The sequence below is a fragment of the Amphiura filiformis genome, chromosome 13, assembly GCF_039555335.1.
Source record: "Amphiura filiformis chromosome 13, Afil_fr2py, whole genome shotgun sequence".
NCBI classification, from domain to species: Eukaryota; Metazoa; Echinodermata; class Ophiuroidea; order Amphilepidida; family Amphiuridae; genus Amphiura; species Amphiura filiformis.
Genome location: NC_092640.1, coordinates 5150022 through 5166459, shown reverse-complemented (window position 1 = coordinate 5166459; position 16438 = coordinate 5150022). Strand labels below are relative to the sequence as shown.

General features: G+C 37.1%; 2 protein-coding genes across 2 annotated transcripts; one reads left to right on the top strand and one right to left on the bottom strand.

Moving 5' to 3' along the window:
- Positions 1-771: 771 nt before the first annotated feature.
- Positions 772-6873, bottom strand: LOC140168794 (unconventional myosin-VIIa-like). Its single transcript, XM_072192204.1, has 5 exons — positions 6586-6873; positions 5945-6061; positions 4943-5026; positions 2355-2474; positions 772-1581 (listed from the first exon to the last, which is right to left on the bottom strand). The coding sequence occupies exons 1-5, from the start codon at positions 6871-6873 to the stop codon at positions 1489-1491; spliced, it is 702 nt and encodes a 233-aa protein (XP_072048305.1). The 3' UTR covers positions 772-1488.
- A 3239-nt stretch (positions 6874-10112) lies between these two features.
- On the top strand, positions 10113-16229 carry LOC140167919 (uncharacterized). Its single transcript, XM_072191210.1, has 5 exons — positions 10113-10230; positions 10684-11174; positions 11678-11851; positions 12100-12208; positions 13428-16229. The coding sequence occupies exons 2-5, from the start codon at positions 10701-10703 to the stop codon at positions 16067-16069; spliced, it is 3399 nt and encodes a 1132-aa protein (XP_072047311.1). The 5' UTR covers positions 10113-10230; positions 10684-10700; the 3' UTR covers positions 16070-16229.
- Positions 16230-16438: the final 209 nt, after the last annotated feature.

The window sequence follows — 16438 nt, the reverse complement described above, 5'->3', positions numbered from 1 at the left end:
TTATCAGGGCTTCCAGGGAGACCAGTACTTTTGTATTGATGGAATTTTCCTGAATAATTAACGAATAAATAAATTAATTAATTAAAAGCGGAGACCTAAAACAGGAATCTCAAAGCAGCCATCCCCTATAAATATAGGCCTACTCGTGCGTATAACATCATAACATGTTATGTTTTAGAATCCCCTTTTTTAAGACACTAGTTATACCTTCATAATTGCAGATCAAGAAGTTCAAAGTGGTAGTGTTCAATTAGTTATCAAGGTATTTTTTATGTTTTGTTATATAGGTTAGAAAGTGTAAGAAAAGTACCCTCCACAGCCTTACTACATTATAGGGTTAACCTATTTTGCCCATTGTCTAGTTTAATTCCTTGTAAAATACGTAATAACCCCGGCATATTGTCAAAATTTCAAGATTACGTTTCTGGCAGGGAGGGTGGGGTCGGCCGAGAAACGAAATTAGTTTCGTTTATAGGACGTCCTCTATCTTCAGGCTTGTTCCCTTATTTGCATTGATATGTCTTATGTAATACAAACCATATGAAATAATTTTTGTTATAAGACACCGTATATTCGCTAATAAACATGCACCTCCAGGGTGCGTACCATTTTCGAGAAGAGGCGTTAATTACAGGTATTTTTACCACGATTATTCCCCAAACCATCACTAGTCCACAAACAATATACCGTAGAATTTCTACAAATATGTAAACACTCTCGATAACAATGGCCGAGCACATGGGTATTGTGAAATCGGCGATTTCAAAAGTGTTGTTGTTTCAGCCTTCTTTACAACATAACTCAAGAACCACAGGACCTACAAAAGTATATCTGTGATATTTGAATTCTGCTACACACTCGCAATGAAATGATCAATGCTATTTTTGCCAAAGCTTACTACCATTCGCAAGATGCTGTGAACTTCCGAATCGCAACAGTTTAAAATAGTTGCTAACCTTAACGTGACAGCATTTATGGAACAGTTTGGTTGCAAATAATGATAGGAGCGTTTATTAGAGGGGGCGTTTTTAGTGAATATACGGTAGTCTACAAATTCTAGGGTTAATATGGCCGAGGGACTCAGGCTAAGTATAAAACAAATAAGCTATTGGTGATACGCCACTCATCCGCATCTTGACAAGCCAAATTTTGGTACGTTGTTGATTTCAATGTACAGGCTAGCTTTTCAACTTACAGACTGAAGCTTACCGTATACTTTCAACAGACATATTAAAGTGCAAGTCTTACAATAGGTTTTTATATAAAAACATTATATAGTAACATTTGTACAGTATTTTGAGTGGGAAATGCTCTCAAGCCTCTTATGTCCCACTCAAAATTTAAATATTCAAATATTGTAAACCACTTAGTGGAGTGTTGTATGTCTGCAGTATGGTGAATAACAGAATTGGGTCTTATTGTGAAATAAGTACATTGCAATGTTATAAGGCTGATGCATTTATTGGTCACCATATTACTGCCGTTATGTTATGAGATGGCATGTGGACCACTGCTACCACCCTGCTGCTTGTTCAGCATCTGACCTACGTATGAGGTCAACAGGTCATCCATTTTGTAGCCCTGCAAAATGAACAAAAAATAGAACAATATTTGTGACCCGTTAAGGTACCTTATGTCGGCTGCTACATGTGTCTCTTTTTTCACATTGTTGGCAGAGAATATCAAACAATCATCCCGAGGTCAACGATGTTCAGGAATGTACTCTTATTGTTATTGGGTGGCTAATACATACCTAGACAAAATGCTTTGTAAAACGCCACTTGAACAGGGATTAGCCATAGCAAAAAAAGGCTGGAGCTGTATAACAAATAATTCTATAGACATAGGTACTAGCTTATTATCCTCTTCAAGAATAGGATAAACGATTGGTTTAGAATGTGTTTGGCACTAGTAAAATGAGATATATGTATAACCCGACTTAAGGTACCTTTTGCTGCAACGGGTCACATTTAGCATTTAGACAAGATTTGAACTGCTCCAACAAAACCAGAAACAATGGCTATTGATTGACGGATTGTACAAAAAATCTCACACATAACCTATTGTTCCACCCAATTTACTCAGCCACAGGACACTCGTATACTACAATGTACCCCGGGTAGCTCCGGTATATATTTTTCTAAGAAATATAGTGGGCATGTGATAATAGATGTAGCCATGTCACTTGTTTCTCTTTGTGTGACATCTATGAAAACTCATTTTCTGAATAAGAGGAATACAATAAATTCACCTAGTTGGTCAACATCCAGATAAAAAGTACAAATTAATTAAAGGGTGAGTTGGAATTGAAATTTATTTCATACAGCTAACAAGTCTCTTCATATAAGACTTACCAGTGATGTTTCACATTGTAGTTTAGTTTCCTTGACAAGGCTGCTCATGGTTATGTGGAAATAATTATTACCACTGCTCCACTTGGTGATCTTGGTGAATGGGATTGTTGCTCGAGTTTCCTGTGAAAAATATTGATAAAATACAATTTAAATTGATCTTTATTTTCTATTGAATCAGAATAAAACTGTGGAACACTACCATTAAATGACAGTTCCCACAGTGCAGCTATAACCAAAGTTTGGTTGCAATAGGATTTGGACTGTTAATATGAGTCACAATTTTAACTAAGTTATACTTATTATAAACGGCTTATTAAAAGTGCAGGATAATAGGCTAAATGTCTCACAATTTGTATTTCTTTATTTTGGAGAAGCAAAGTTTCCCTCTAAATGGGCTACTCTGACTGACATCCATACACTCCCTATGGAAGACATGACCTTCATGCAGTGATTTGCTCATCCGGATGATCGTAAATACGATCAAAATTCTCACCCAATGACCCCATATTTTTTACATTTTGCTCTCACCGGATGCCAAAAATCATGCTCTCACCTAATGACCCCATATTTTTTACATTTTGCTCTCACCGAATGCCCCTTAGTGCGAAAGTGCCAACCCTACACCTATATCCATTTCATATTGAAGTGCCCCCCCCCCGGGTCATAGATGTGCTAAAATAGCCTGCAAGTGGTTCAGCAGAACGCTCTGCATTTAAGACAAAATAAGGCATTTACATGAATCTGTAGCTTCATGTATTATCGTTATGAATTCGGCAGAGTGACGAATCGAGAATTTTGAGCAAATTGAGTTTTTGTATGCTGATGATTATGTTTCAGGTTATCTTTTATTTCCACCAAAAATTAAAAGGCAGATCTTACTCACCGATGTAGTTATTGAAATTTTGATTTGGACGAATCGCGCCGAAGTGCGAAAAATTAATTCGGCAGAGAGACGAATCGTATACTTAGCTGTACAAATCATGTTGATCTATAGTATTGTATAGCGGGAAACCCCGACTTATCTATATTAAATGTCCTATACTAATATATTTGATACCAACGTATAGCTGTAGGTATATTCTATCCAGTGATACCAAAATAAGTACAAACATACCCCACATGATATTGTCGTGGCTTAAAAATGTGAGTGCGCGCCCGTGAAATTGGAAAATCCCGGAAAATCATACGCAAAATATAGACCAATATTGTTATTTTTACTTTAAAATCCTCGAGTTTTTGGTCAATATTACAGGGATGACTATTTATTAAAATAAGTTATAAAGCAAGTTAAGTCTACATAGCCTTAGGACAATCAGTAATTTCTACATAAAAGCCCCCAAATCAAGAATGCGTGCTATGGTTTACTCAAGTTGAATGCGTATTCGACCTCTCTCTGCGCAGTGGTAGAGACGTTTTAAAACGCGTTTGATGGATATATCGATTATTTCAGAACATGCAAGTACTGCCAATAATTCGTGTACATTCACTTCTATAATATAAATTTCAAATGAGTGCTCATGAATGTTCTAAATTTTTAGAAGGACCAATGGAATGGTACCAAGATTTTCAAACGCCGTTTATTCAGAACAGCAATTTTGCGTATTCGGCACTCTGCCGTGTTCATACCGATTTGAACGGGGCTTCAACTTCATCAATACTGCTGTTTTCTTCGTTTTTTGCCAAATTTTTCATTTCAAAAATATCAAATGACAATTTGAAAGAATATCCTTTATTTATAAGCAATTTATAAATAATTTTGATTTTTTAAACTTGCGCTGGGATCACTGAATGGGTCTTTAATCTCCCACATAGGGAGTGGAGTCACGTCTCCAGGTAGCCCCATTTGAAATTCACACTCCCTGTTTGGAAGATTAAGGTCATGTGTTCCATAGGGGGTGTATGGATTTCAACTGGAATATCCCAATGCCAAACTTTCTCCAAAAGGAGTAAAAGTACCGTAAATTTTCGCAATTTTCTGATATTCCCCTTTTCAGATGAATGAACCAGATGAAGTCACCTTCCTTCGACGCGCTATTAACCAACCAAGGGCCGTTTCATTAACTGTGATGTCAGATGCAAACAAATCTTTTTAATTCTGTCTTTGATTTAAAGCCATATTATAACATTTGCTGAGGAGGACGCCCTCGTTGATTTTTTAAAATTTATTTTTACACGATTATGTTGCACTTTATTAAACCAATATACCCTGCAAAAATCAAGACTCTAGGTGCTGTAGTTTTGTCAAAATCCGAGATTTTGAATAAAACGATGGAACCGGCGTTTTATTATGACAATGGAATTATTAGTCGAACGCATACACGATGTTCATAACACAGTACGTACACGGTGTGCGGGACGGTGATCACCACAACAAAGTGTCGTACCATAACATGACCGAAGGAGTGGTACGTATTGGCGACATACGCGTTGGTAGTAAATTCCAATTTTCTTTGATTTGCTGTAGTTATTCGGCTCAAAAATAAAATGGGATACATCTGACAGTAAAACCTAACATTTTATAGCAAAGAAGTGCTAATCTATTTTGTACGAAAATATTATAATATGGCTTTAAGTAAGGCACCTCTTACCTTAGTTCTTAGGTCAATCAGAACAACTCCTAGTTTATTGATTGCTATCAGTAGGATATCAGGGAGGTTTGGCTCAGATGTTTGCTGCAACAAAAACAAGAAATAACGTCTGTTAGCTACCTTGTGCACATGAATACTTACTACTTTTGCCTCTTCGTGTTTGAATATTTCCAATCTCAACATTAAATACAAAATTTTGATACAAAATTACCAAAAGAGGATAATATTCTAAAATTGTCTCCACTTTTTCAAAACTGATTCATCCATACCCAATATGCAGAAGGTAAGGTAACCATGGTAACGGTGTAGTAATTATATTAACATTTCAAAATGTCAAGTGATCTTTCCATTTATCATGAACTATAGTTGAACCAAATAGCTGTAACATCAATGTTTGTCTCTTTTCCCCATCATTTTTCTCCACTACGTATCTTTTCAAATTTCTTTTTGGATTAACAAATGACCAGACGACATGAGCAAGTACTGGTATACAAGAATAACATTCCTACAAATTACACAATACTATATGTACCAGGATTGTTAAACAAAACTATACTAATGATTGCACATTAAACATCAACCAATCAAGGCTTAAGTTCAATGCAGCTAGCAATTCAAATGTATATGTTTTTTGGTAAGGAAATTTAAAAAGTACGAAAGGATGTCTTCTCTAATGAAAGTCACAAATAACGATTCTAGACATTGTTCATTGACCATGTTGACTTGAAGCTTTGCTATCACTAAGACCTACATTTTGAGACGGTTTGTATGTTGAAAAACTAACCATAAGCATATTCATGAAGGCTCGCTGTTTTACCGCTGCAATCAGACATTTTAATAATCACAAACATCATAACAATTCTGAGTTTGTTAGGTGACATCAGACGCAAACTAGTATCTTATCTTTAATTCAGACTTTTATAGTATGAGTCCCCTGTGTAGCTTATTCGTGGGAGAGATTTTTGAATATAATCTTCATTGTCCATAACACTTCAGCTTTACCTTAACTTCAAAGAATGCCGATCCAAATGTTGGCCATCTGTACATAACCTCAAGGAAGGCAATCTTCGCTTCATCTCTTGACTTGCCTGCATGTTTGTTGTAAGCTGCTACAATATTCTGTTTATCAATACAAATCAACATATTGTTAAAATGGCACTTGCAAAGAACAAAGAGCAGAGTAAGTATCACCTGCTTACATGGCAACACCAATTCACGAACAACATTTGCTGGATCCATATTAATTCACGCAATCCTGTCGTCATTGCGAGTAAAAAAACATGATTTTTAATCATCAGATATCTTCAAACCTACAAGGTTGTACCTTGCCTTTTGTGGGTTGACACTAGCCAGTAAGGCTGATAATTCTAAAGAGTCGCCAACCCTAGAACAACAACAGTTTTGCAGGGCAAAGATAATTTCAAAAGTACCCTAATAATGTGGTAGTTACTATAGCACATTATTACTTATGAAATTGTCCTTGCCCTGCAAAAAGTTAGTAGACCCTGGAAGATGTTTGTATACAGACCTGTCATCAACACCACGCGTACTATTGCTTGTATCTCAGTTTTGAAATTTCCACCTTGATCTGATTGGATCAGAATATTTAACGAATGCTAATTTAAGCATATCAAATATCTTACCCTTTTCCAATCGTCTGGTGACATTGTGCGTACCATATCGGCTGGCAGCAAATCCTTCAACATACGTGGAATGCTCTTGAATTCAGACTCATCCTCAGCAAATCTGATGCGATATAGCAGCGCCCCCAGCTGGGCAGCCTCATCCTCGGAGCAATTATGGTAGCCTCGTAACAGTTTGGGAAGCTCTTGATGGTAGTGGAATATAACGTCTGCATTGTGATCTTTTCCTGGTAGTGTGTTGGTCCAGAGTTTCTTCATAAAGAACACTTGGTAGGTAAGCGCAGGCATGGAACCTTTTTCGGTTTTCGACACGGAAATGTTAAAAATTGAAAAATTCTTCATAGTTTAATTCTTACAAAAGAATCAATAATACACAATACACAAGTGGACGTTGATTTTTCTTTACTTTCTATGATATCAATAGTATAAAATCTTAATTTGCAAAATTTGAATTCATGCATTTTGATTTTATACCAAATGGAATGTTGATTATCATGATTATGATATCGAATTTGTATAATTATGAAATATGCAAACCATTTATGAATATTCTGCATTGCCACGCCATGTCATTAAAATAAAATGATCTGCACAAAGAACAGACCAATGGACTCTATAATGGGCTATTTCAGTTGAAATCCATATATGACCCAGGGAGTGAGAATTTCAAATGGGGTTACCTGAATGAGTAAATAAAATTGAAATCTACACCTCCTGTGTAGAACATTAATGACATGTCTCCCATGTGTATGGATTTCAACTGGAATATAGATGAGTTGCCAGCATCAATCTATAAACAATAGCAAGGGACTTTTCTATCGATTAATATGCTGTCCCGGGGAAGAACATGCGACCAATTTACTTTTGTGCATACTGCCAGCCAAAGAACAATGACAGTCACACGTTTGGTACGCCGTCACACGTCAATTCATCCATACAGCAATAGGGTAGTGGATCATAGTGTTCTTAAGCTTACCATCTCTGCCAGGTCTTGCTTTTCTGAACTTATCTGTCAGATGTCTCACAAAGTCACAGAAGAAATCTCCGTCTGGAATACTGATAACTGAAAACGCAAAGCAAGACAAACTGCATATTGTACATTTTCTTTAACAATCAATAATCCTGATATAGTGACTATATTTCACATTTGAAGGCTACACACATACACTACAATCAGTCCAAAATAAGAGCATGACTATAAATGAGACGAATTTCGCCTCAGATGATTATCATTATTACTGTAGTCTACATTAAACCCCACATTGATGAGTATAAAAAAATAAACTAATTTGCAACATCGGCATTATTTGTATAGAACTCTGTTTCCCAAAACACTATGAGGACTGATTTGTACTAGCCCTTGTGTTTAACAAATTAAACACGGCGTTGCATCCCCTGTGTTTTCGGAACCGATCATGATTGTAATTTGAAAAAGATATGATGATAGACGTAGTGTGAACAAAGCCCTCGCCCTTCAAAATTGGACCTCGAATAAAATAGTATACGATAGTGCATATTTGCTTTTCAACTTGTTATTTGTTCTCTCTTTACCTTTATCTGAAATTTTCACAAAGAGACTGAATCCTTCAGAGGATTTGAGTCGGAGTCTCTGTCCAATGGTGACACAGAAATCCTTGGCTCTTATAACAGAATCCACTTCAAAATTCTGCCAAAAAGTTACATGAGAATTAAGAATATAAAGTATACATTTTACATAAAACAGCGGGAAAAACATAACCATCTAGTGATCTTAATACAGAACAAAGCATAAAAATAAAGATATTTTGTTCAACCTTTAATATACGGATTGTCGGGTCTGAGCAGTAATTTACATTGTTTTGCTTTAGTCATGAAATGTGACCTAATTTCATGTACAAAGTAAAGTGGATACTAAACTGAGCTCAAAAAGAAACTTATAATTTTTTACAACTTGTGAATCACAAGGTCATATCTTTAAATGCTGTCAATCAAAATGAACCAAAATTACACACGGGATTACCTTAATACTCTACTCAAAACACATGTCAGTAACCAAGCAGTTGTCCAACTGACACAACAGCAAAATGCACTGTCATGGGACAGCTTCCTGGACTTCCTTCACTTTCACAGCCCAACATTTGGCACCCAGGACAAAAAATCTGTGAGAATGCACACAAGATCCTTGCACAGATGATAAAACGGTGCTGCTTTCTGCTTTTCATACACTTTTTTCATGAAACAGGGCTAGGCTGTGAATGTGGTCCAGGAAGCTGTCCCATGTCATGTGCATTTTGCTGTTGTGTCAGTTGGATACCTGCTTGGTTACTGACATGTGTTAAGAGTAGAGTATTGAAGTAAATCTGTGTGTAATTTTGTTTCAGTTTAGTTAATGAAGGAGTGTTGCCTAGCCTCAAACCTCAGTTCAATACCACGTTCATTATATGGGACTGAGATTCCTCCCATAGACATCTTCAGTGATTTCGAGTTTAAAATCCAAAAAAAATTGTTTCAATCAAATGTTTTATTTACCAGCACAAATAATTTTATTAAATAAGGAATTTGATTTCCATACCTGATGATTTAGATTTTTGTTATTTAAAGTCACTTCTTGAGATATATCCCAGTATCAATGGAGTAAATAAATGAGACTGAGAACTGAGTCTACACCTGTTAGCTTATACTGATGTTAACTAGGTCAAAGCATGGAAGTAAGAGACATAATGTCTCTTACTTCCATGGTCAAAGTAACATTTTCACATAAGGAAAAAAATTGTATTTCTTTTCCACTAAATATTAGTTTTCACGGTCAGATATGCCTCCTTATAATTTTGGCAAAACCAAGAAAATCGCTATTCAATACCAGCGCACATGTCGCCAATGCGTGTCTCTCTGTCGAACGTGACTTGGGAAGGTCCATTTGATGTGCTGTGACCTTCCCGCAAGCCATGTAGGCTTACATACAGTGTTATGAACATCTCGTACGCCTCACTAATTTTACGATCGTATAATAAAACGACGTACTCCGTCGTTTTATTTAAAAAACGCGGATTTTGTCACAAATACAGCACATGAAGCATTTACCTTTGCAGGGTATGTTACTAAGGTACTAGTACATTACTATTGACTAAAAATCAGGATTTTGAAATACTTTGTAAATGTTACAAAATGGCTTCAACACCAGATTTCCTACCTCATGAGTGCCATCAGGAAAGTACACTGTCTGAGTCTTGGTCTTGTTTTGGATAGCTTCTGCTTCCACCAAGTGAGGAGGATGCTTGCGTTGCCTGTGGGTCTTCTGTAGACGTTTCAAGAAGTCCATATCTAGTGTGTTGCGAACTGATCACTGGCACTTGGTTACTTCTGTACTGCAGGCGAAGATTCCCGTGGCAAGCCACATCAACGCCCATAATATTTATTTCGCTTCGCTCGTCAATTATATAATCTGTAGTTGTAACTGTAGTTGTAACAACACTAAACGACTGTAAAGAGTCTACTATCCGTGAGACCTTTAGTCAGGTCATGGGTCATCCTTCTATTTATTTGCATTAGATTACAATAGCTACATGTACTTGTCGCAACACAACCCTCTAATTTTAATACTTTGCTAATCTGTCCTGCTTCTTATTTCTATCGGCTACGAATCACAAATGCAGAGGATATGATTAGGTAAGTTATAAAACTACTGGTACCTTTTCGGATTTCCTGTAAACTGAATTAAATTTGCCATGCTACTATAATATAGTAGGATCCGCCCTGTACCAGGAAGTACATCAATCAAAATACTGTTATTATATATAGCATCTAATATTCAATCTCAAAAACCTAAACGCCTGCATTCGACTTCGGTAGTTACGATACTACACCTGACAAATAAATGATAATTGAAGAACTGAAGATAATTGAATTAACGTATATTTTCAACCATACCAGTTGTGCAGTCAATAACATTACGTGAACAACATCGTGATAAATGGACGGTATTTGTGGCTTAAATCAAATATACTGAAAGCTAATAAACCTGGGCTACTAAATATCCATCTCTGTCAATGTATCAGATATAAGTTAAAATCAAGTTGAAAATGATAGCTACAATATTATGTATTTATCCACTTATAACAGTGTCTTTACAGGTCAACATGGCTGTATCAGACTTAGATGCTTACTACAAAGTGTACAAAGGTTTACACCTGTTGACGTATGAAGTGTTACCAGCAGTTGACAATGCTCTCAAAGTATGGCATATAAGCAAACAACAGACATTACCATCGTGTACAGGACATTGTCCAGATGGAAAGAAGCCAAAATTACCAGCATCATGCCAGAGTTGCGTGGATTGGTGCAATGCCATAGAAGCTGCACTATATCCACCACCAAATCCTCCAGCGAAACCACAACTAACGTGGCAGAATATCAACCAATCCAATCTCATGAAGAATCATATCGAAGTGGCAAAAGCATTCGTGCTGAGACTTCCAAAGAGCAAAACTAATCCTGGATCAACTCAATACACAAGTATATCTGACTTTGATTCTGCTAGTGTATTGATGATGATGGCGAGGTTTAGCGGCTTCCATGGTGGAGACAAAGTCAGCTACGACACAATTATGAAGGTTAGTAGGATGCTTTTAGGATGATTCTCAATTAAATGATTACAGGATGATGTTTACCATGCCCGATTAAAAAGGTTTGCTTATCATGCAAAAGAGTCGACTAATGAAACAGTGATATACGTGATGTAGGCCTACGTGATAACCAAAATCAATTATTTGTTGAAAAGGTACAACATGTTATCCTCTTATTATATGGGCACTGTCATTGCTCATCATCCTTCCTGTTAACCCCATTCGCGTGCATGACGTAGTTATCATGGTTATACCAGGGGCGGACCCGGGTGTCCAGGTGCAGATGGGCGCCAGTCCCCTGGCTAATCTGCAATAATTCTTGAAAAATCCGCCTAATATCCTCTCAGTCCCCGGTTACACTATTCAACTCCTGAACACGCCCTTGTATATTATTGTATAATTGGGCTCAATTTATTTCTGTTAAACATTTATACGTATATATCAGTCAAATTTATTGTAAAAAACTATTATTCAAACTTTCGTTCCTCAAGGTTGCGGAGATCAGAAACGAGTTGTCCCACATGGGATTACAGAAGAACATGCTCCTCGATGACCAAAAAGTGAAAGAGTATTTCCAAGACCTTGAAGCCCTCGTTACATGTCTGGCACAGTTACATCCCCAGCATTTCAAGTCAGCTCAATATGTTCGAGCTAAACTCAGCTCGGTAAGTATACGATATTTTACTGGAAGACCGACTCTGGATTTTGTCAAAATCAATAATACTGCGACCAGCGAAATATGCGCTATCGTCGCTACCGAACTTGAGGCGAATCACAGTATACCAGCATATGTAAGGACTGGTAGTACCATGCGATGAAATTGGACCATCCTTGTTTGAGCAATTTCGGCGATAATCAGAACAGTATTTTACAATTAAACAGATTTCTCTATTGTCTTGTTTAAAAATTCCAGATTCAGATGGAGGCAGTAACAGGCAAGATGAAAGATGAAATCCATATGGAATTACGAGATAAAATGATCAAATTCAAAGAGGATGTAGACAAACAAATCAAAGAAAACGGTAAATATTTGAATATGTAAGACCCAATCACATTAAGCAAGAGGAAACCAACGAGAATTATTATGTCACTTTTAATATCATCAATGGATATATTATTATGACATCGCAATTCATTAATCAGAGCCGGACGTACTTTTTTCAGGGCCCTGAAGAGGTTACAATTAAGGTCCGCTGGCTCTCCGGATCAACGTGTTACCATAGGCGAAGATCCCGGGGATCCCACAGTATTAGACTAGACGAGGGGGATTTTCTATGCATTACCCCCCTCCCCCCATGTTACGCAAATACGTGTGTTTTTGATTAAATTAACATTATATTTAACCATTTTGGCTTTAACAATCGCATTTGTTCCGGTTAAAGGTCGGACCATTTTAGCTTTAAAATGGCACATGTTCCAGAAAAGTTATGCTGAGAGCAAAAGACACACAATTCACTTTGCTTTACGGATTTTACACCAACCTGTATACCAATGTGAGAAGAAGTTTACGCCACTGCGTTTTACACCCACACCAACCACCCCTGTATAACTGGTTAATCTTATTCTAATGTCTCACTTTGCTTTTGTTTTCTTTCTTTTTTGTTTATTTTTAAATTTATTTTTTCCCAAATTTCTGCCCCCTGGATCTTGGGCCCTGGGCCGGGCCCATCTGGCCCTGTGGTAAATGTGGCCATGTCAGCCATTTGAAAAAAAAATGACATCAACCTGAACTATTTTGTTCTTCTTCAGACCACTATGACTTGCTGATATCGCAGCAATAAAACAGTGCAATCACACATGTTCACACATTTGTTTGAACTCACAATAAGCCTGATAAGATTCCTTATTATGCGTTTAAAATACTACGTGGTATAAAACCCACGCTTGTTCATTTGCACAACATCCACAACAAATGTTATACTAATTACAAATTAGTATATTGGTTGCCTAGATATTAGTTCTCTTGGTGACCCGGACTACTATGCACGTATTCTCACATGAACAGAGGAACCATGAACAGAGGATTTTCAAAAGAAAGCTCCATAACAGGATTTCTGTACTTATGAAAAACAATATGAATCAAATTCAAACTATGCCCAGTGTAGCAAGGCCAACATGCATAACCACGACAATCGATTTCTAAAATGGAAATTACCATAATTTGTCTAACATAAAATTGATCATTTGTTTGGCAATTTATCACTTATCATGGAAATGTATGTGCATATTTTATCCATACAGTACATCCTTTTGACCTGACCCAGTGCCAATACCAATTGAAAGCCGAATACAAAACTAACAGAAGTGACATCGGATTTCTACCCGGTATGCCAAGAGAGTTTCCACTGGAAGAGTTCTTTGTAGATTTGCGTCTAATCCAAGAAGAGAAGAGACCAACGGAAGTTATTCAAAAGGAACTTGTACAGTATACAGACTTGTTAACTTTAGAAAGTAAGAGTAAGAAAAGTATACGCCATGTATTAGTAAGAGGGGATGCAGGTACTGGTAAAACAACATTAATCAATAGACTGGCTTATCAATGGGCTGATTTGCCCACAAAAGATGCTGATGGTGAATCTCAAGACCCATTGAGTAAATTTGACCTTGTTTTTGCTCTCAATATCAGGCGCATGCAATCTGGTATGAATCTTGCTGATTGTATTCAAGATCAATTGCTACCTGACATGAGCAAAGAAGCAATTACGAATATGTTGATAACTCACGCTGACAAATGTTTGTTTTTACTTGATGGGTATGATGAGTTGAAATCACACCAAGAAGTTCTCAGTAGCAAGCTTCTTCATAGGAGCTTTGTCATTGTTACAACTAGACCAGACAAAGTCGATAAATTGTGTCAACATTACAATGGCTTTGTTCATGTCATGCTTACGGGGTTCTCTGATGAAAGTAGGGAAGATTTTATTATCAAGTACTTTACTTCAACTTCCAATGAAAACTCATCAGAAAAAGCTGATGGCCTCCTGAAAAAAGTGAAGAATTCTTACCTCAATTCCCTTTCGTTTTTCCCACTGTTATTAGCAATGATGTGTCACATCTTCAACACAGCAGGCGAAATACCTGTGAGAATGACAGCTTTGTATAGACAGGTCATAGACACATTTGCATCACAGTATTATGCTAAAACCTCACCGCTTGCGACTCTCACAGAGACACAGCACTGGAAAGTTGATGATGTACTGTTAATTTTAGGTTCCACTGCTTTGAATGGTTTGTTGATTGATGATACAAAACTGATCTTCGACAGGCAGGATTTGCTGAAAGAAACTCGATCTCAACTCAGCACTAGGCATTTGTGGATTGCATTATTGTGTAGCTGTTTATGTGGATTCATAGGTTTAGAGTTCGGTCTCAGAATCGAGTCTTCATACCTGAAATTGATATTTAAAATCTTTGGCTTTTTGATAGGGTACCTCCTGGTACATTTTCTTTTCCGCGATGATGACATCATCAAAATGGCTGATGCACTAGGAATCTTGACTAAAGTTCATAGTAATCAGAAAGAGGGCTGTCAATATTCATTTCTTCACAAGACTTTTCAGGAATTCGCTGCTGCTAAATATTGGTCCAGTCTAGCAGTACATGACCGGAGTAGATTTGAATACTACCTCTATCAAATTAATGCGAAAAATATTAAGAGCATGCAATATCTGCTGAGGTTCTGTTGTGGGTTGAATTATGAAGCAGCTGAAATCATCCTGCAGCACGTAGTCAATAAATGCGATGTAGACTGGCAGTTACCCCTAACGCTCCTATATGAAGCTGAAACGGATTCACAAATACACCCTGCATTGCATGATATTCTCTGTCCATTGGATTCGTTGGATATGCCATATCACATGACTGCAGAACTATGGTCTATATTACATCACTATGCGGGCCACAAACAGGGTACGAATAAAGTGCAAACGTGGTTGGGTAGTATTAGAGCGATGTCCATTTTTGTGAACAAAGACAACGTCATTGATTGTGAGCAGTTTCTCTCAAGAGGTACTGAATTGGTTTCTATCAATAAGTATCTTAATTCATTTAAAGTCGAGATGTTTTGCTCATTAAATTCAAACATTTTGACTCGATTTCTGACATGGCAATTAAATTTACGTCACCTTGCACTGATTGGCACATTCACACAGTCGTCCATCTGGGGAGAACTTCTTCACGATCTCCTTAACATCCGAACAGGTACAAGTCTTTACTTCGAACACCTTGTTGGTAGCCTCGAAAGTTTATTACTTGTAAGAGTAAAGGAAGTACCAAAGACTTGCTGTGAACTATTGCTAGACACGTGTATCAGAGCCGGCAAAAAGCTACTCCAACAAAATGCTACATCTCAAACTACAGGCTGTGTAATTGATGGACCACAAACCTTACCAATGCGTAAATTTGATATCAGTGAAAGTGGTATTATACATGATGGTGGGAAAGTTGATGATACTCTTGGAGGCAAATTGAAAGAAGCCCTATCACTTATGCCACATTTAGAATACCTTAATCTAGATGGTATAAAAATGACATATCTAACGCTGTGGGTATTAGATCCTGTCATTTCAGGAATGTTGAACTTACAAGTTCTGAATCTAGGCTATAATCATTTTCAGAACGCAGGAAAGATATTATCTCAAATGCTCCAAAATACAAACAATCTCAGGGAGCTCAATCTTAAATTGACTGGTCTAGATGACAACGACATAGTTTTAATGTCATTTGACCATTTAACAAAGCTAACAAAGTTAGATTTGTCTGGTAATAAATTTGGAAATCGGGGTGTGAAACATATCAATTCTTCGGTGAGGCATCTCTCAAGTCTTAGAGAGCCCGGGAGAGAACTACAACGCAGGCAATGCATATGGATTCAGGAAACCTAGAGTAGGTGTTTTTATTCAATATTTGACAAATTAGCGATAGATCATGGATAAAATATTGCTAAATATTGTCAGACCCAACAAGATGATAAACCCTTCTAAGTCCTTTACACATTTAATTTTTCCCGCGATATTTTACTAATAAAATAATGAGCGGGAGCTCTCCGCATGGTGGAATATAAAGGGCATATTCTTTCACAGGCTCGTCGTCTGTAAGACGCAGTTTATGGCCGAGAAATTTGAGTTGATGAATCTTGACTCTGATGGCTACGAGTAGAGTGGTGTTGGTCAGATTGTAGATGGTTTCATTTGGAATCCGATCCAAACGCTTGATGTTTAACATGACTCTGTAGCAAGATGTTACATAGGCAT